Below are 21,205 nucleotides of genomic sequence, written 5' to 3' on the forward strand. Positions count from 1 at the left end.
AATACAAGCAGAAGTAAAGGTAAACTATGTAAGGAGATTCTTTTACTGAGGTACAAAAGGAGGCCCGGAAATCAGTGAGGCATGAGGAGAGGACCGCAACAATTTTCTCTGCCCAACAAAGATGAGTCGCATTCCGTCTCTGCCCTTACCCAGAGCCCTGGCTGAGATGAGGGAGAGGGCAGTCAGAGCCCAGGGAAGATGAAGGTGATGGTGAAGACGTCATCGCTCTGTATCCGTGTCTGCGGGGAAGTTAGCATGCTCCTTCATGAAGAAACTGAACTTTTCCGTTACTTTTCCTATGAGAAAACACACAAGATTCATTAAGCAAGAGGACATGTTATATAATGTTAGAGCCAAAAGGAACTATAGAAATTATGAGGCAGAACTTAATGTTACAGATGAGGAAACTGAATCCCTGAAAAGGAATGTCCCTGCCACAGGCAGTTTCTGACAGAAGCCAAGTTTCCCTAGTCCAGTGATACATCCAGCCTACCCACGGCCCCCACTGACCCCAGAGCCTGGGGTTACCCTGCATCTTACAAAGAAGGAGGGCTTCTGACAAGGGGAGTTGAGGTGGCCTGCCCCTCAGCTTTTCTTGCTCAGCAAGGCCTGTGATGAAGCTGGATCCTGCAGTGGTAAGAACTGCCACCACATGTCCCCTTCAGTGTCCTTGAACGCAAGCTAGTTGCTAGGCCAAAGGCCCAATATGTGTGCATCTTCTCTTTTCTGAAGACTCCCTCTTCCTGAGTAGAAATAAAAATGCAGACATATCTTTGTGGGCTAGAGGCCTCACCTGCTATTCCAACTTGTGAGATAATCACGGAGATGAAAAATATTAAGATTGAAGATGGATGGCCAAAATCCAGCGGTCTAAAAAGACTTAACAATGAGCAGAGCGGACTTTGTGTAAGGGAATAAATGCTTAGGTGCCTGTTTTGCATTAAAGAAGTGGCAACTACCTAGTTATATTGCCTTCAAAAATACCATGCAGGCTAAACGAAATACCTAAACAAAACATGCCCGTGGGACCCAGGTGGAAGCACCGAGAGCTGCATTCCCCTCTTTTAGATAAAAGAAAAAAAAATTGCCATAGCCTTATTCCCCTTCTCCCCCTTAAGGCTACAGATAGAGCTGCTAGGAATTTGAGGAGCGGAAAGGCTTTCCAGCCAGTTTGTCTAAGAATCAAGCAGTATGGCCATAAGTCTCTTAGAAGTCATGTGGGACAGTGGGTTTCAATGATTTCTTAGTGTGGGGTTTAAGATCCTTGTCTCTAACAAAATACTGTGTGCAACCCCATTACCGAAAACAGCCAAAAGCTGAACTTGGGGTTGGAGATCACCCCCAGATGATCCCCTTAGTTCCTCTGGTGACTCTGGTGCCTCTGTAGAACCTCTAGGCTCCTGGTCTTATTGGACTCCCTCAACTGAGACAGGAATTGGCAGTTGGGGGATGGATGGAACGAGTTCAAGCTGGCAGAGCAGGGGGCCAAGCCTAGCCTGACCACAAGACAGCCAGTTTTCTCTCTCTCCCAGATGCTTCTGGGTGGGAATAAGCACAGCTTATGGAGAGTGAAACAGGCTCATAGAAAGAGGAGAAGTTTGCTGTGGAGGACACTGGCCGCAACTTCTTTTTTCTTCCCATGAGGTACTCACAAATTCTCAATGCATAGGTGGCATTCATTCCCATAGGTGATGTAATCAGAGCCACAGACAGGCAGGTACGTGATGGGGCAGGGGATGGCCACCACTGGGTACTTCTTGTAAATGCTGCAGTCCCCCTGTGTTGGACACAAGAGAATGTCCTGCTGTTTTCGGGCCCCCAAGCTAGGCTACGCTGGCCTCTGTTGGGCAGGAGGCAGAATACCATCCTGGGAATCCCAGATCAGATACTCTGATGCTCCTATGGCTACTTCTATTAGTAATAATATTACCACCATGACAAATACTCGTACTGCTATCACCACTTCTGTGACTGCTAGGATAGTCTGCTATTATTAATTCCTGAGAATTTCCATGCTAGGCATTAACCTTGAATTGTACATGAGTTGTTTGTTTGTTTGTTTACTGAATAAGGTAGGCTGTTTATAGATGGGGGGAAATTATGGCTTAAAAACAAAGAACTTGTATAACATAAACGCAGTTAATAATGGGTTTGGGATTTGAATCTAGAGCCCACCTAATTAACCAAGGTAACTGCCCTGCTTCTCACATGTTGCCCTTTCCATGAAGACTTTACCAGTCTCTCAGCTGGAAGTCATCTCTCTCTCCCTTAACTTGGGATTTTTTTTTTAGGCTACAGTTATTTATATGTATATCCCATTGCTTCAACTGCCTTCTGGAGAGCAGAGTTTTTAATCTGTGTTGCCTCCCCCTTCAGCCCCTCAAACACGCTTAATTAATTCTACATATATATTGCAAAAATGTTTGTTGACTAAATGTCAATGGAAATTGAAATTAAACGTAATTCAATATACTCACTTTTGCTAAAGATAGGCTAGCAGCTTCTGAAAGAGAGTTAGAGATGGAAACGTTAAAAATAAAGCAAAGCCTTGAAGTCTCATTGATCAATGTAAAATCGGGCCTATAGTTTAAGACTCTGTATTTGCTATGGCAAGAAATCTCAGCGCACGCTTTGTTCTTATATAAAACTCCAGCTGTTTGCTGAAGAAGCCAAATGGCCAATAAGGTAAGCCCTTTATTCAGTCAAGAGAATTAGCCAGTTTCTTCCCCTTTATTGACCACGAGATATTTTCTGGAGCTCATGATGATGGTTCAAAGTCAGATAGCAATAGAAGGTATTGCAGTCACCCCTCCTAAGAGCATGAAGTGCTGCCATCATTGATATTCTCGCCTCCAAAGTGACATAAAAAAATGTAACAGAGGGGTGCCTGGGTGGCTCAGTTGGTTAAGCGGCCGACTTTGGCTCAGGTCATGATCTCGCAATTGGTGAGTTCGAGCCCCGCGTCGGGCTCTGTGCTGACAGCTCAGAGCCTGGAGCCCGTTTCAGATTCTGTGTCTCCCTCTCTCTCTGCCCCTCCCCTGTTCATGCTCTGTCTCTCTCTGTCTCAAAAATAAATAAACGTTAAAAAAAATTAAAAAAAAATGTAACGGAGGGGCGCCTGGGGGGTTCAGTCGGTTAAGCATCCAACTCTTGATTTCGGCTCATGTCATGATCTCGTGGTTCATGAGATTGAGCCCCTCGTTGAGCTCTGCACTGACAGTGCAAATTAGGATTCTCTCTCTCCCTCTCTTTCTGCCTCCCCCCCCCATTAATAAATAAAGATTAAAAAAGAAATGGAATGGAATATTGTTAAGGTGTTAGAATCTTAATTTATTTAAGTAATTTTCACCATATAAAAGTCTAATTGTCGACTCCTGGGCTTTGGAGAATTGGGTTGTATTTTGATCCTCCTGGACTGATTTGGAGACATACACAAGGTTTTCTGTGTTGCTACACTGAGGAATCGTATCTAATAACACCAACCACTTCCAGTGTTCTTATGAAATTAGGTAGACTTATGAAGAAATTAGTTCTTTTTTTTTTTTTTTTTTTTTTTATGATTCCATGGATGAAAATAAAAAATCCTTAAAATCAAAGAGCCTGGAGCCAAATCCCCCAATACCAGCTAGTACACAAGATCCTCCCTTCCCAGGCCAGGGCTGTTTGTGTTAAAAACCAGTACACTTTATCTTTTTTGATATTTATTGATTGATTTTGAGAGAGAGGGAGAAAGAGCACAGGTGGGGAAGGGACGGTGAGAGGGGGGTAGAGAGAGAGAGAATCCCAAGCAGGCTCTGTGCTGCCAGCTCAGAGCCCAACGCGGGGCTCGAACTCGCAAACCGTGAGATCGTGACCTGAACCCAAATCAAGAACCAGCCGCTTAACCAACTGAGCCACCCAGGTGCTCCACAAACCAGTACGCTCTAAATCCACATGACCAGACATTTCTCTCAAATGCTGAGAACGGGTTATTTGAGAAGACACGCTTAATGACTCTACAGGGTGCTCTCTACCCTTAACTCACCTGAGCTGCTGAAGAAATGGGTCACTGTGCAGAACAGGAGCAAACCCCCAATGATCTTCATGGTGGAGACGGCTGTGATGCGGACGCTCTCTAGGCTGTCACACCCGCTACATCAGCCATACCCCAGGGAAGGGGTCATGTTTATATGCCAATGCTTGGTTTCTCCACCTTTCCTGTGAGGTCACCCAGAGTCAGTGCTGGCTCCCAGAGGCTCTCAAAGCACAATGTCACACCCTGGGTGGTTGCGGTTCTTGTCACTTAATTGCTACTTAATACCTGACCGACAAATTGATTATTTGAGGTGAGAAGAATTTTCATGTCTGCACCAGAGGTGGGGACTGTTATTTAGAATTCTAAACTTCACATAGTAGAAGAATAAGTATAGGCTGCTTGGCCTGGTTATGAAATAAGTTAAAACATCAAACTTTTTTCCACCAAATAAAGAATATTAGACTCAGATTACACCGATCACACTTAGTTTTATATTTTGCGTCCTCAGAAAACACTGATTATTTTTGAAGAAATGAACATCATAATTAGAGTTTCATACATGGTAGTTAGAATATGGAATGTGAGCTTCAGGACAACTCATTGAGGAAGGAATTCTTATTACCCTAATTTTACCAGTGAGTAAGTTGAGACTCAGAGTATTTAAGTAATCCTCACGAGATCATGAAACTAATTAATGGGGGAGCCTATGATGAGTTCAGTAATGGAAAAGGAGAGAAGCGAATGCCCTAATAAAGAGGGTTCCTTATGAGTTTTATTGTTTGCTGTGAACATCTGAAGAGAATGAATACTGAGAAAAAGCCATTATGTTTCAAGAATGGGTGTCTTTGTTGAGGTTTGAAAATGCATTTAGCAAAGGGAAATGAGAATGGGTTCAAAGGGAGATGAGGATGAAGTAGAGAATAGCATTATAATGTTTTTTGGACATTTGATAATCAAAGAGAGGAGGGGAGTGGAAGAAGCCAAAGCTTCAGTGAAGTCTAGGGAACACTGAACATGCCTCATAGCCAAAGGGAAGAAGAAGGAATTTAAGATAGATGGTGGACGGTGGCTAATTGGAGCAGGATAGAGAAGTAGTAAATAAGGTTAAGAACACAAGGTGAAACACCATTCCCTCTGTCATAGGAGACAGAGAAGAGCAGGTAAATGTAGAGACATATTTCAAAGGGAGAGGAAGAAAGATGAAAGGGTACCCATTGTAAGGTTGGCTCAGACTGTTAAATTCTGGGGTTACCGTTTGCAGAAAAAACTGTGTTGGTCTGGAAGCTGGAGAAGGATGGAGAGGCTTGGTACAGACGTCAATGGGAGAATGTCAGACAGTCAACAATGGATATAAAAATTAATGGCCACTGGGGCACCTGGGTGGTCCAGTCGGTTAAGCGTCCGACTTCGGCTCAGGTCATGATCTCACAGTCTGTGAGTTTGAGCCCCACGTCAGGCTCTGTGCTGACAGCTCAGAGCCTAGAACTTGCTTCGGATTCTGTGTCTCCCTCCCTCTCTGCACCTCCCCTGCTCATGCTCTGTCTCTCTCTGTCTCAAAAATAAAAACATTACAAAAAAAATTAAAAAAAAATTAATGGCCACTGAACAACACTAGCACTAGATTTTTGCAGCACTAGATTTTGTCTCCCAAAATATGTTACAACACTGAGTGAGAAATGAAAAAAAAAAAGATGACTTTCTGGATAGGAAGTGTGTACGTCAGAGACTGGAGGGGAACCATAAAGAGGGACATAGGCCCGGAAGAAAGTCAAGTGTTCAAGAAGGTTCTGATAGACTATGTAAGATGTGAGCAGTTACGAATTTAGAGGTCACAGTTCAGAATACATGTGAACTTAGTAGTAGCAGTAGGTGTAGGAAATATGAACAATTGTTTACGGAGGCTATGGCTAGTGGGCAAAATGTCAAATTAATTTCTCAGGGGTGGGGCTGACATAATAATCCTCAAGGGTGTATCCAGATGTAAAGCAGATAAAAGATTGGTGAAAAAAAGAGTTCTTTGGATTTAAAAAGTTCAGGAAAAGTGAGATAAAATGATCAGACATGGGTTGCTTTGGTTTGGACAGCTGCTTACAGGAAGAAGAAAATTTTAAGTTGTACAATGAGCCACGAATTATAGAGGGAGGATCCTTTGAAGGTGAAAGATGAAGGCCAAGAAGACAAAAAGCAGTCTAACCTTTAGGCTCAGGGAAGTTTCTTTATTCCTCCTGACTTTCCTGTAAGGGGAGGGGAAACTTGAGGCCTTGTCAGACTATGACCATGGCTCCATGTTAGGGAAGGCAAGGTAGGACTAATGCAGAAAAACATAAAAATAAAACGAGACAAAAATTTGAGAATATTAGGGCTCTTTCCCCAGTGGATTTAAGGAATCACAGGGAAGAGAAAGGTGACCCATTAGAAGGTTAGTGAACAGTGGTAGAATTCATTTGGATCAGGACCTGAATAAAGAGTTTCTGGGTCAGTTAGCTGGAGGGAACTAAGCAAGCCAGCACCATGGCTGGGCAGTAATCCAGGTATAGAATAATGGCTGTAGGAAGGGAAAGGTACAATAAGAAAATTAACCACATGTTGTGTACTTGCTATGTGCTAGAACTGTTGTTACACCTGGTATATGCACTATCTAACTTAAAATAATCTTATGATCTGTGTGGTTATTTGTCCTGGTATTTAGCTGAGGCAACAGGGACTTTGAGACATACCTAGTTTCAGGTTTTTTAATCACTCTGGTGTATGGCCTTTAACTGTAAATCTAAGACAAATCAAAGACAAGTTGGAAATTGGAATAATAGGAGTGAAGCTGATAAAATCAGAGCAGTTAGGAACAGCAGCTAATGTTTAAATGAGCAGGCAGAAGGAGCTGAGTGCTCAGAGTACATGGCTTTTTCATGTGTGAGGATCAGATGGAAGGAAGGAGGGCTCCAGGGGGGACAGGGAACCTCTAGAGTCAAGGGACAAGGGTTCCTTCTCTGTCCCCTCATCCTCATCTAGCCAAGGTGCAATGCTGTGACAGTCCCTTTCCTACTTTATGCTTTCTGCTTCTCTCACATCTAGTGACGTTAGCCTAGTTGGGGTTTCAGGTTTTCAAGTAAAACCCTTCCTTGAAACACTAATATGTACAACTGATAAATAGAGCTGAGGATTGGAGGTAGGTGAGAAGCACTTGGGACTCTACTATTTAATTCTGTATTTTCCTCCTAATTGCTGCATCAGCCCATTTCTAATCCCCCGACTCCATCCTTCTTGGCATCCATCACAGGCTCCACCCAATACCCTTAAGGCCTTCTTGGGATAGTTTTAAAATCAATGACCTAGATTTGGGAGGACCAGTTCTTGCCTCTTGTCTGCCCTCCTCTCCCTTCCCTGTGTGGCTCCTTCACATCCTAGCTCTTTTTCTCCATCTCCCTCTCCTCCCTCTCCTCCTCCTCCTCCTTTGTCCCCCTCTCTCCCTCCTCCTTTCCCCTCCTTCTCCTCCTTCTCCTGCTTCTCCTCCTCCTCCTTTCTCCTCCTCCTCCTTCTTTTTCTCTTTTTTTCTCCTTCTTCTCTTTCTCCTTCCCTTCTCCTCTTCCTCCCTCCTCCTCCTTCTCCTCCTCCTCCTCCTCCTCCTCCTCCTCCTCCTCCTCCTCCTTCTATGTAGCCCTCACTGTGTTCATGCCCTTTTGTGCACTGGGGCACAGTGACATAGAGATCTGGCTATTTGCATTTTGATCTTGTGTCTGGCAGGACCTTGTTCCTTGCTTCTCATGGGAACAGGGAGTTATCACATCCAAGGATCCTGTGCTTTGGTTCTCTTTAATTTCCTTTGAATTGATGAGGTCAGATAGTTTTGATTATGGGATAAGATGGTGTGAATGAAAAGTAGCAACTCTTTTTCCTGTTGGTTCACGTTGCTCCTAGGTTATCTCATGCTATCTGGATTTAGATTTTACACACACATGGAGTTTCCAGCTCCTATTGACAAAATCGTGTCTACTGTGCTCAGTGCCAAAGGGAACACTATTTCTTTTGGGAAGATCCACAATGAACTTTATTTTCTTAAAGCCTCTATTAAAATTTCTGCATTACTCTAACTCAATTTTCTTCAAACTTAATTCTCCATAGTTATTATTTTACAAACATTAGATAACATCTAACGAGATGTTAGAGTTTTCTTCAACACTGAGAACTAAGAATTTACTCCAATTTCATATAAAGTCATGATGTCCAATATAAAGATTTGTTACCAAAGATCACTGAATTTTTCTTCTGTTTGGACTGCTCAGGAGTTCTTGATCATATTGAATAGAACTCCACTTCTATATGACTTTCTAGTTCTTTATAGTGGAGACTAATAGAATGAATCTGCTTTCTCTTTCCAAGTGTATCCCTCCCGATTTGCAAAGGCAGCTTTGGAGGAACTACTCAAAGTCTTTTCTCCCCAAATGATACAGATCAACTTCTTTAATGATTCCTTTACAGTATATAATCCCTTCAGTCCTCCATACCTCGACATATTAATGTTACATTACTTAATAACAGTGAAACACGAGTCATAATCAAACTCACCTTTTCTGCTTGCTATTCCAGTCACTATTATCCTCACTGGAGATACAGAGATAAATAAGGCAGACAAAGACACTACTTCTTAGAACTTATTTTCTTATATAGTAAAATAAGGAAACTAATAAATAATATAGAAAGATGATTTCATATTTTGACAAGTATTTCAAAGAAACTGTATCATGGTGTTGGAATAGTGAGTAGTATGGAAATAGGGAACAAATTGCATTGAGTGATTAGAGAAGGCTTCTGAGGATCTGAATGCTGAGGGCAGACACCTGAATGATGACAAGGAGCCATTCTGGGAAAGCCAGGGAAACAATGGCTGCAGAGAGAAGAGCTAGAGATGGCCGCAGGCAACATCAAGCCTATTGAAGGATTCCATTTTCTCCAATTCCAGGATTACGTTAAATGGCTGCTTTTTCCTTGAAGCATTCAACATGTAAATCATTCAGGCTGTAGCCCATGTCTTCTGCGATTAGACCACACGACTTGATTTGCGCTGAATTCTATGTAAGCTAGAATTACAAAACTCTTGAATCTGTTTTTTTCTTCTTTAGCTGGTCTTTTCTCCAGAATCCCTCTTCTTATTAGTTCCTATTACAAACTTTCCTTCTCATGACTTCACTTAGAGTCTGCGTCTAGGGGTTTATGGTCTCAAACATTCATTTAGTGTCTACCTGTTGAACTCCTATGCCTCACTTGTTATTATATGACCTTGTTTTATTCATTTTCATCACAGAATTCATTGTTACCTGATATTTCCTGTTCCTTAATTTGTATATTACTCATCTCTCATCACTGGGATGTGGGTTCCACAAGAACAGGATCTCGCCTACCTTGTTTGTTTGCCTCTACTGGCCTCAAGTTTGGTCCCTTGCAGAATAAGAACTACTCCACAAGTAATTACTAAATTAATGGTTTTAAGATTCCACGTCATTAGTCACAGGTAGAGTAACAACAGAATTCATCCAGCATTGGGGAGAAATCATCTGGTTTACATCAGTGAATTTAGAAAGAAATAAAGCATACCTCATTGGAACTTAGATGCAATTCATCATTTTAGGTTGAATTTAACTTCAATAAGAAGAGGAAACTGTGAAATGTTTAACACAGTGTCTGTCCTCGACCTCGTTTCCTCTATGACTCAGAATCTTCCTTTCAGTTGAAATCACAGTTGTCTGATGGAACAAGGGCCCCTCTGCAGAGCTCCCTTGGGTGGAAAAGGCCAGAGGATAAAGGTACCCATTAGAGCTGAAAGAGAGCCTCTGCCTGATTCTTAGCTGCTATCTTGTAGTGCCCATAAATCTAGAAAAAGATTTATCAGCTAAGCAAAAGTCTCTATGACTTAAGGTTATACCTACATTCTTTAAGATGGTTACTACCTAAATGTAGCATGTCAGGATCAGATGGCCAGGCTAGCAGGAAATAACTATGTCCACATCTTGTTTCTCTTACCAAACTTGTCTCACTCTGGCTCTTCTGTCTAGAGGGTAATTAATTTCCATTTCTTAATTTTTATTTATTAAATAAATACATTTATTGTTCTCCTGTTCCATTTCTTTGGTCTGCTTTTTATTATTTTTGAAAGCAGAGATGGAAAGGTGAAATAACAAAATGATGTTAAATTACACAATATGTTCAAAATTAACAAGAGATCTGTATCTTAGGAGATTCTTTACTTTGAGTAAACAGAAAGACCAGAAACTATTTCCACAGCTCCAAAGAGAGTCACCCTAATGGGCCCTCCTGACCAGGGGTCCCGGGGAAGGGAGGAAGGATGATGTAAGATGACAAAGGCCCTGTTGCCAGCAGAACTGAGCTGTGTATTAGCTGGAAAGGTGACGGAGAAAGCAGAGCTGTGCGGACCCTTCCGGTTGAGGAACAACTGGTAGGTTTAAGGTAGAAGAGTGAGGCTGACATCTAGTGGCAGCAATAGGTAATGGCACAGAGCGCACAGAAGCCGAAGGCTGATCACTGTTCTTTTTCATTCCCTCAGCCTCAAATACAGTAAGGGCTTCATCTCCCTGTGTTAGTCAAGATCTTTCAGCTATAAGTGACAGCTTGTAAGATGGATTAAACCAAAAAGAAAAAAGAATTTATTGACTGATGGAATAGGGACGACAGAATGGAGTAAGGATTAAAATTGCTACAACTCAGGGGTCGTATGGTATCCATTCTTCCTCTCAAAAACATACTTACCCCCCCAGAAGTTCTTGGTGCTCCTTCTCCCTCCTTCTCTTAGCACATGAGCATTTTTTCCCTCTAATTAAAGTGAACTTCATTCATGAGTATGAAGTAGAAAGGCTCAAATAGCTATTTGTGTGTGTGTGTGTGTGTGTGTGTGTGTGTGCATGTGTGTGATGTGTATTCGCTCATTGTTCAGGTGAGATTAATGGGGCACAGTAAGATCTTGCAGGTGAACCTGAAATTTGGGGTGAGTTAATTCAGGAGCGCGTTAGGAATACCATTTGATGATGGACCTTAGACCCAAGCAAAATGAAAGCTCATTTTATTTATTTTTATTATTTTTTTGAAAGCTCATTTTAAACAATCAGTACACAGAGATAAATGTCTACCACCTCTTTCATTATTATGCTTAATTGTAATAAATGTGACACTTGGTTCTCCATTAACTTGATTCCTTTGTTTTCAGTTTTGTTCCAAATTTGGCTGTAGCACAGACGTGTTGTTTATTACATGCCCTCACATTCCGAAAGAAATAATTTTCAGAATCAAGTAGTGAAACGAATAAGCAAGTGTAGGACTCCATTACTTATTAGTCACATTTTCCATATTTATCAAATTTAATATGAGGACCAAATTCCCTAAAGAGAAGAGATTAAAAAAAAAGGAGGTTAGTATCATAAAGAAACTGGGTATTGCTTCACATTCTCTCATCTTCCCAATGTACCCCTGAGAAAGGGAGCCGCTTTGCAATTCCCTCTATACCCATCTCTTTTCCCGCCCATCACCCCCCTTTCCTCTGTATCTTAATTATTCAAAGAGGTGTTCTGTGAAGTTTTTCAACAAAGAATCTTTCATCCCTTAACTCATTCCCATTTTGATACCTTTCCATTCAACATAGCAATGCTAGATTTTCTTTTTTACCAAGAAGTAAAAGATAATCATAGGAAGAGTGTGATGCATGGTCATTCATATAATTTGCCCTGTTCAAATTTTCACTAGGTTTACACTGCTTACAGAGTACAGTCTACTCTCCTTACTTGGGCCTATATTTTCCCCCAGAAAGCTAGCCTCTGCCTAACCTTCCACCCTTATGTATTACTGTTTCCTAAATACATAATGGGCATTTCAACATAATTTTTCTCCTTACTATTTCCCTAAAGACACGGCACATTTTCTCAATTTCAAATGTTTTCTCAAGCAGAGAGCCTTGGATAAGTTGCCCATTCTATTTCCTGTTGAATTTTTTCAAAGAACGCTGTACCCTTCGCTTCTTTCAAGAGACTCCCCACATTGACCCCTATCTCAGGTTTACCTTTGATGTATATCTGATCTACTCGCCTGGTTAAGGGATTGCAGACATGTTAACTTGTAAGAGGCAAGCTGGTAATGGAGTGGGCCACTTTCATCATAATGGAGAGGTGGGGCTGTCTGAAATGTCTGAACTCCATTTGGACGGGCAGCTACTACTAGGCAGTTGTTGCTTACATTTTTCATGTGAAATCCTAGCTTACTATTAGCATAACCTTGACGTTTCAAAATACGTTGGAAATGTATATTTTTAGGTAAAATAAGATTTTGGAAATGCTGTCGACCACTTCAAGACTTACTAAAATACTGTTTTGATTGAACAAAACCAATGCTGTTTGTTGTTATCATGAATTTTCCTAGGCATATATTCATTTTGCCAAATGAGATTACAAACGTCCGAAGAGTCCGGGGTCTATTTCCTACAACTCTCTATTTTCTTGGTAGTTATTATATGGGTCCTGCACTGAGTAGCCTTGAGGGATTCTTCTAAGGATAGTGACTATAATTCTGTATCAATTCTGGCCAAAACTTGCACTCCTCTCTTTCTTTTCTTCCTTCCTTCCTTTCTTCCTTCCTTCCTTTCTTTTTCTTTCTTTCTTTCTTTCTTTCTTTCTTTCTTTCTTTCTTTCTTTCTTTCTTTCTCTTCTTTTTCTTCTTTCTTTCTTCTTTCTTTCTTTTTGCTTCAAGTTTTTACTTAAGTTCCAGTTAGTTAACATATAGTGTAATATTATATTCAAGATTTTAATTTAGTTAATCATCACTTTCACGTAACACCCGGTGCTCATTAGAAGTGCCCTCCTTAGTACCCATCACCCATTTAGCCCATCCTTTACCCACCTCCTTCTCACAATCCACAGTTTTTCTCTATAGGTAAGAAAGAGTCTCTTATGGTTTGCCTCCCCCCCCCCCCCCCCGCTGCATATTCATCTGTTTCATTTCTTAAATTCCACATGAGTGAAATCATATGGTACTTGTCTTTCTCTGACTGAATTATTTCGCTTAACATACCACACTCTAGCTCCCTCCACGTTGTTGCAAATGGCAAGATTTCATTCTTTTTTTAATGTCTGAGTACTATTCCATTGTGTATATACACCACATTTTCTTCTTTAAAAATTTATTTATTGAGAGAGGGACAGAGAGAGAGAGAGAGAGAGAGAGAGAGAGAGAGAACGAGCAGAGAAGGGGCAGAGAGAGAGGGAGAGAGTGAGAATCCCAAGCAGGCTCCACGCTGTCAGTGCAGAGACCAATGCAGGCACGATCCCACAAACCATGAGATCATGACCTGAGCTGAAATCAAGAGTCAGACATTTAACTGACTGAGCTACTCAGGCGCCCTTCTTTAGCCATTCATCAGTCGATGGGCAGTGTGCTGTTGCCCTAATTTGGCTATTGTTGATAATGCTGCTATAAACGTTGGAGCGCATGTACCCCTTTGAATTGGTATTTTTGTGATCTTTGGGCAAATACCTAGTAGTACAATGCTGGATTATAGGGTGGTTCTATTTTTAACTTTTTGAGAAAATTCCATGCAGTTTTTTTCAGAGTGACTGCACCGGTTTTCTTTCCCACCAACAGTGTAAGAGGGTTCCCCTTCCTCTGCATCTTCGCTAACATCTGTTGTTCCCCTTGTGGTTCATTGGAGTCATTCTGACAAGTGTGAGCTGAGGGCATATCTCATTGTAGTTTTGATTTGTGCTTTCCTGGTGATAAGTGATGTTGAGCATCTTTTCATGTGTCTGTTGGCCATCTGGACGTCTTCTTTGGAAAAATGTCTATTCATGTCTTCTGCCCACTTCTTAACTGGATTATTTGTTTTTTGGGTGTTCAGTTTCATGGGGTGTTTTTTGTTTTGTTTTGTTTTGTTTTGTTTTTAGAGATTTTGGATCCTAACCTTTTATCAGCTATGCCACTTGCAAGTATCTTCTCCCATTCCAAAGGTTGCTTTATAGTTTGGTTGGTTGTTTCCTTCACTGTGCAGAAGATTTTTATCTTGATATAAGTACCGATAGTTCATTTTTGCTTTTGTTTCCCTTAACTCTGGAGCTGTATCTACTAAGAAGTTGCTACAGCTGATGCCAAAGAGGCTGCTGCCTGGTTCTCCTCTAGGATTTTGATGGTTTTCCGTCTCATATTTAGGTCTTCTTCCATTTTGAATTTATTTTTGTGTATGGTGTAAGAAAGTGGTCCAGTTTGATTCTTTTACATGTTGCTGTCCAGTTTTCTCAACATCATTTGTTGAAGAGACTGTCTTTTTCCAATGGACATTCTCTCCTGCTTTGTTGAAGATTAGTTGACCATATAGCTATGAGTCCATTTCTGGGTCTTCTATTCTGTTCCATTGATCTATGTGTCTGTTTTTGTGCCAGTATCATGCTGTTTTGATCACGACAGCTTTATAATACAACTTGAAGCTCAGAATTGTGATGCGTCCAGATTTGCTTTTCTTTTTCAACATTTTTTTTTTTTTTTTTTTTACTATTCAGGGTCTTTTGTGGTTTCATACAAATTTTAGTATTGTTTTTTCTACTTCTCTGAAAAATGCTGGTGTTATTTTGATAGGGATTGCATTAAATGTGTAGATTGCTTTGGGTAATATAAACATTTTAATAATATCTATTCTCCCAGTCCATGAACATGGAATATTTTTCCATTTCTTTGTATCGTCTTCAATTTCTTTCATAAGTATTCTATAGTTTTCGGCTTACAGATCTTTTACCTCTTTGGTTAGGTTTATTCCCAGGTGTCTTATGGGTTTTGGTGCAATTATAGATGGAATCAATTCCTCGATTTCTCTTTCTGCTGCTTCATTATTGGTGTATAGAAATGCAACAGATTTCTGCATTTTGATTTTGTACCCTGTAACTTTGCTGAATTCATGTATTAGTTCTAGCAACTTTTAGGTGGAATCTTTAAGGTTTCCTACATGGAGTCTCATGTCATCTGCAAATAGTGAAAGTTTAACTTCTTTTGGGCTGATTTGGAGGACTTTTATTTCTTTGTATTATCTGATTACTGAGGCTAGGACTTCCAGTACAATGTTAAATAATAATGGTGAGAGTGGACATCCTTGTCTCGTTCCTGACAGTAGGGAAAAGTCTCTCAATTTTTCCCCATTAAGGACAATATTAGCTGTGGGTCTTTCGTATTTGGCCTTTATGATGTGAGGTAAGTTCCTTCTAGCCTTGCTTTCTTGAGGGTTTTTATAAAAAATGGATGCTGTATTTTGTCAAATGGTTTTTTTCTGCATCTATTGAGAGAATCATATAGTTCCTATCTTTTCTTTTATTAATGTGGTGCATCACATTGATTGATTTGTGGATATTGAACCAGCCCTGCAGCCCAGGAACAAATCCCACTTGATCATAGTGAATGGCTCTTTTACTATACTGTTGGATTTTATTTGCTGGTATTTTGTTGAGAATTTTTGCATCCATGTTCACCAGGAACGTTGGTCTGTAATTCTCTCTCTCTTTTTTTTGTTTTTAGTGGGGTCTTTATCTGGTTTTGGAATCAAGGTAATGCTAGGCTCATAGAATGAGTTTGGAAGTTTTCCTTCCATTTATATTTTTTGGAACAGTTTCAGAAAAATAGGTATTAATGTTCTTTTTAAAAATTTTTTTTTAATGTTTATTTATTTTTGACAGAGAGAGAGAGAGAGAGAGAGACAGTGCATGAGTAGGGGAGGGGCAGAGAGAGAAGGAGACACAGAATCCGAAGCAGGCTCCAGGCTCTGAGCTGTCAGCACAGAGCCGAATGCAGGGCTCTAACTCACGACTGTGAGATCATGACCTGAGTCGAAAGTTAGACGCTCAACCGACTGAGCCACCCAGGCACCCCTTAACTGTTCTTTAAATATCGGATAGTGGGGTGCCTGGGTAGCTCAGTCGGTTAAGTGTCCACCTTTGGCTCAGGTCATGATCTCATGGTCTGTGAGTTTGAGCCCTGCATCGGGCTCTGTGCTGACAGGTTGGAGCCTGGAGCCTGCTTTGGATTCTGTGTCTCCCTCAATCTCTGCCCCTTCCCTGCTCATACTCTCTCTCTCAATCTCTCTCTCTCTCTTTCTCTCTCAAAAATAAATTTAAAAACCTTAAAAAATAAATAAAAATAAATGTCTGGTAGAATTCCCCTGTGAAGCCATCTGACCCTGAACTTTTGTTTCTTGGGAAATTTTTCATTACGGATTCAATTTCTTTGCTGATAATCAGTATGTTCAAGTTTTCTATTTCTTCTTTTTTCAGTTTTGGTAATTTTATATATTTCTAGGAAATTATCCATTTCTTCTAGGTGGCCTGATTTATTGGCCTATAATTTTTCATCATATTCTCTTATAGTTGTTTTTATTTCTGTGGTGTTGGTTGTGATCTCTCCTCTCTCATTTGTGTTTTATTTATTTGGGTATTTTCTCTTTTATTTTTGATAAATCTGGCTAGGATTTATCAATTTTATTAATTCTTTCAAAGAGTCAGCTCCTGGTTTCATTAATCTGTTTGACTGGTTTTTTGTTTGTTTTTGTTTTTTGTTTGTTTGTTTGTTTTTTGTTTGCTTCTATAGCATTTATTTCTGCTCTAATCTTTATTATTTCTCTTCTTCTGTTGACTTTAGGCTTCATTTGTTGTCCTTTTTCTAGGTCCTTCAGGTGTAAGGTTAGGTTACAGATTTGAGGTTTTCCTGGCTTTTTGAGGTAGGCCTATATTGTCATATACTTCTTTCTTATGACCACTTTTGCTGAATCCCAAAGGTTTTGGACCATTGTGTTTTCATTATCATTTGTTTCCAGTTTGTTTGTCTTTTTAATTTCTTCTTCAGTTTCCTGGTTGACCCATTCATTCTTTAGTAGGATGTTATTTAACATCCATGTATTTGTGGTGTTTCCAATTTTTCTCTTGTGGTTGACTTCAAGTTTCATAACGTTGTGATCTAAAAATAGGCATGGTATGATCTCAGTCTTTTTGTGCTGGTTGAAGCCTGATTTGTGACTTAGTGTATGATCTATTCTGGAGAATTTTCCATGCGCACTTGAAAAAAAAAATGTGTACTCTGCTGCTTTAGGATGAAATGTTGTGAATATATGTTAAGTCCATCTGTACAGTGTATCATTCAAAGCCATTGTTTCCTTGTTGATTTTCTGCTTACATGACATGTCCATTGATGTAAGTGGGGTGTTAAAATCCCCTATTATTGTTGTATTATTATCAATGAATACCTTTACGTTTGTTATTCATTGTTTTATATATTTTGGTCTCTCACATTGGGGGCATAAATATTTACAATTGTTAGATTTTGTTGGATAGACTGCTTTATTATGATATAGTACCCTTCTTCATCTCTTATTACAGCCTTTGGTTTAAAATCTAGTTTGTCTATATTCCATGACAAATATATGACTTCACTCATATGAAGACTTTAAAATACAAAACAGATGAACATAAGGGAATGAAAACAAAAATAATATAAAAACAGGGAGGGGGACAAAACATAAGAGGCTTTTAATATGGAGAACAAACAGAGGGTTACTGGAGGGGTTGTGGGAGGGGGGATGGGCTAAATGGGTAAGGGGCATTAAGAAATCTACTCCTGAAATCATTGTTGCACTATATGCTAACTAACTTGGATATAAATTAAAAAAAAAATTAAAATGATAAAAAAAATAAAAAAATAAATTATGTAAAATCTAGTTTGTCTGATATAAGTATTGCTACTCTGGCTTTCTTTTGGTGTCCATTAGCATGATTTTCCATCCCCTCCCTTTTAATCTGACAATGTCTTTAGGTCTAAAATGAATCTCATGTAGATAGCATATAGATGGGCTTTGGGTTTTTTTTAATCCATTCTGACACCCTATGTCTTTTGATTGGAGCATTTAGTCCATTTACATTCGGAGTAATTATTGATGGATATGAATTTTGTGCCCTTTTATTACTTGTTTTGTCATTGTTTCTGGAGATTTTCTCTGTTCCTTTCTAATCTTTGTCACTTTTGGTCTTTCTTTCCTCAAAGATTCCGCTTTAATATTTCTTGCAGGGCTGGTTTAGTGGTCACAAACTCCTTTAGTTTTTGTTTGTCTGGGAAACTCTATCTCTCCTGTGCTGGATGATAGCCTTGCTGGATAGAATATTCTTGGCTGCATACTTTTCCCATTCAGCACATTAAATGGATCATGCCGTCCCTTGTAAGTTAGGGATTTCTTTTGTCTTTCTGCTCTTAGGAGTTTTTCATCTCTATATTTTGCAAATTTAACTACAATATATCTTGGTGTTGACCTGCTTTTGTTGATTTTGATGAGAGTTCTCTGTAACTCCTGGATTTGCATGTCTGTTTCCTTCCCCAGATGAGGGAAGTTTTTAGCTATATTTCTTCAAATAAACCTTCTGCCCTCTTTTCCCTCTCTTCTTCTCAGACTTCTATGATATGAATGTTATTATGCTTTATGGAGTCACTGAGTTTCCATAGTCTATATCCATGACCTAACATTTTTCTTTCTCTCTTCTTTTCAGCTTCATTATTTCCATAATTTTATCTTTTATATCACTTATGCATTCCCCTGCATCTTCCATTCTTGTGATCATTACGTCTGATCAGTTTTGAATCTCGGTTATTGCATTTTTCATTTTGGTCTGACTAGTTTTTAGGTATTTTATATCTGTGGTAAGGGACTCCCTGGTGTCTTATATGCTTTTTTCAAGCTCAGCTAGTATCCTTATGATTGCTGCTTTAAATTCTGGATGAGGTATATTACTTATATCTGTTTCAATTAGATCCCTGGCCATGACCTTTTCTTGTTCTTTCTTTTGGTATGAATTCCTCTGTCTTGGCACTTTGTCTAGGTGTCTGTCTCCTTTTCTGTGTCAGGAAAGTGTGTTATGTTTCCTGATCCTGCAAGTAATGGCTTTATAAAGAAGAAGTCATATACTTACAGAGCTTGGTGCTTCAAGAAGTGTCTCTTCTGTAAGCTATGTTCACTCAGCTGCTGTGTTTTGGCTGCTCTTTCTCTCAGGTTATTCCTATGCAGAGCTTCTCCTTGCTTTCCATGATGTGGCCTTTTCTCTCCCTCTAGTTGTACAGTTTGTTCTGTCAGTCTTCAGATCAATTTCTTGGGTATTTAGAATAATTTGATATTTGTCTAGTTGTGTTTGTGCAACGAGGTGGGTCCTCTTACTTCTCCATCATCTTAGCTCAGCCTCCTAAAACACTTTTGTTTTCTTTTTCTTCAAGGGATTTACATCATTCACAAATGGTGAGTATCTCTCAAGGTTGTGAGTCCCAGTTTTTCAGGATTTTTCTTCACAATGCCACTAAAAGCAGAGATGGAGGGATTATTCTCCTTCTTCCATCACTCAAAAGAATATCACGATGGTCATTTTTGCCCCAAGAAATAGAAACAGCATGAAGACCAAGCTTATACATGCAAGTTGCATTGAGAATTGAAGCAAATACACAGGCCACTGCACCACACCTGCCATTGGCATCAATGTGTTTCAGAAGTAGATGTATTTGGTAAGATCTGGTCTCATACTGGCTCTGACATTACTGAACCATTTTTTGCTTTTTCAACCAACAAGGGCTTGTTATTTATTCTTAGATTAAGAAATAACAGCTATGGTGTTTGCAGTAAATTTAGGAGAATCACATGATGGAAGGAAGGAAGGAAGGAAGGAAGGAAGGAAGGAAGGAAGGAAGGAAGATAGTTTCTTCAGTCTTTTCCCATTTCTGTCAGAACAGGTCTGAGGCATGATTCCAATGGTGCTGAGACTTTCTCAAGTCTTCTAGATGAGGCTGAAAGAAATCTCAGAACCAACTTTGAGAAGTCATTGGGTTGTCACCTGTGCAAGAGAGAGACCTGCACTGTAGCTCTGCATCAGTCTATGCTAGTTTCCAGAAGCCCAGGCCACAGTGATTCAGTTCCTCCTACACTGCTCTTTTTAGTGGTATGTGTCCAAATACCACAGGTGTGGAAAAAGGATTATGTGGAAGAGCTAAGAAGGCACTTCTGAGTGTCTTGCCTAATTAGCCCCTGCCTGAGAAAGTGACAGCAGCTATTAGGAAGGAATGTTAATGTGATTTAATTATTCTACATAGTCTGGTGACATTCATGAATTCTCATTAATCTTGCTTTGAAACTGATGGTAGATACTTGGTTAATTCCCATTTTTTCAGTTCCCATTCTTTTCCTTTAAACGACATTGTAATCATCCTCTGAGTCTAGAACTTTCTCTGAAGATGAGCAAATATTTCCTTTATTCAATAATTTCTACAGCCATTTCCTTCAGTGCTCAGCAATAACATCCTCATGGGATCAAAACATGACACTGGAAGCCCATGAGATTGCTTTAAAAGGAAGATATACATTAAAGAATTAGCTCAACAGACTTGGGATGTTCAAATTAGCTCCTAGGAAGTAGCCATAAGCCTTTAGAATATCCCTCCTGATAAGAGTGACATATTTATAACCTGGGGTCATAGGCCATGCCACATAGTTTATACTTAAGTGAATGTCTGTTGTTGTTCACTGTGGTCCTGAGCCACCCCGTATCAATTTGACCTCTGGGAATGTGGGGTGGCTGGAGACTAAGTAACTGTTAGTTGTGCAGGTGCTACCTGCGTAGGTGACTGGCTTCTAACAAAAGGCCTGGGAACCAAGGCTTTGATGAGCTTCCCAGGTTGACAGTACTTCATATGTGTTGTCATACATCATAGCTAGGAGAGTTAAACACTGCCTGTGTGAGTCCACTGGGAAAGATCATCTGGAAGCTTGTGATTGCTTTCTCTTGGACTCCACCCTAGGAGCTTTCTGCCTTTGCTGATTTTACTCATATCCTCTCATTGTAATAAACTGCTACCATGTGTGTAATAGCTTTTTGAGGTCTGTGAGTCCTGCTAGCAAATCATCAAACATGAGGATAGTTTTGGGGATTTCCAACAGAGATCTGATAGGTCATGGAAAAGTTACTAATAGTTACTAAAAGTTACTAATACTAGATACAAATCTGTTTGTAAAAACAATTTCAAATGGAGTTTAAAATATATCACAAGGAATATTATTAATTTTAAAATCTAAATTTACTATTGAACTTACTTGAAAGGCAAATAAATATATGTCACTGTCAATTTTTATTGATGTAAGAGCACGTAAGCATT

At 39.8% G+C, this 21,205-nt stretch overlaps 1 protein-coding gene and 1 long non-coding RNA gene across 2 annotated transcripts in view; one reads left to right on the top strand and one right to left on the bottom strand.

The window, feature by feature from the left end:
• Positions 1-21,205, top strand: part of LOC122493854 — an 87,599-nt gene that overhangs the window by 28,579 nt on the left and 37,815 nt on the right. The gene's annotated exons all lie outside the window — the stretch shown is intronic.
• SPINK7 (serine peptidase inhibitor Kazal type 7) lies at positions 15-4,297 on the bottom strand. Its single transcript, XM_043598503.1, has 4 exons — positions 4,025-4,297; positions 2,478-2,503; positions 1,653-1,777; positions 15-296 (listed from the first exon to the last, which is right to left on the bottom strand). The coding sequence occupies exons 1-4, from the start codon at positions 4,083-4,085 to the stop codon at positions 251-253; spliced, it is 258 nt and encodes an 85-aa protein (XP_043454438.1). The 5' UTR covers positions 4,086-4,297; the 3' UTR covers positions 15-250.

This window comes from Prionailurus bengalensis, chromosome A1 (genome assembly GCF_016509475.1).
Source record: "Prionailurus bengalensis isolate Pbe53 chromosome A1, Fcat_Pben_1.1_paternal_pri, whole genome shotgun sequence".
Classification (NCBI taxonomy): Eukaryota; Metazoa; Chordata; class Mammalia; order Carnivora; family Felidae; genus Prionailurus; species Prionailurus bengalensis.

What these genes read in the sequence shown, in the direction of transcription:
- SPINK7 (XM_043598503.1), bottom strand. Translation starts at nt 4,085, where the DNA reads ATGAAGATCATTGGGGGTTTGCTCCTGTTCTGCACAGTGACCCATTTC. An exon ending in CTAGCCTATCTTTAGCAAAA is followed by an intron (nt 1,778 to 2,477) that starts GTGAGTATATTG and finishes TGTCCAACACAG; the next exon opens with GGGGACTGCAGCATTTACAA. An exon ending in CACCTATGCATTGAGAATTT is followed by an intron (nt 297 to 1,652) that starts GTGAGTACCTCA and finishes GTTTTCTCATAG; the next exon opens with GAAAAGTAACGGAAAAGTTC.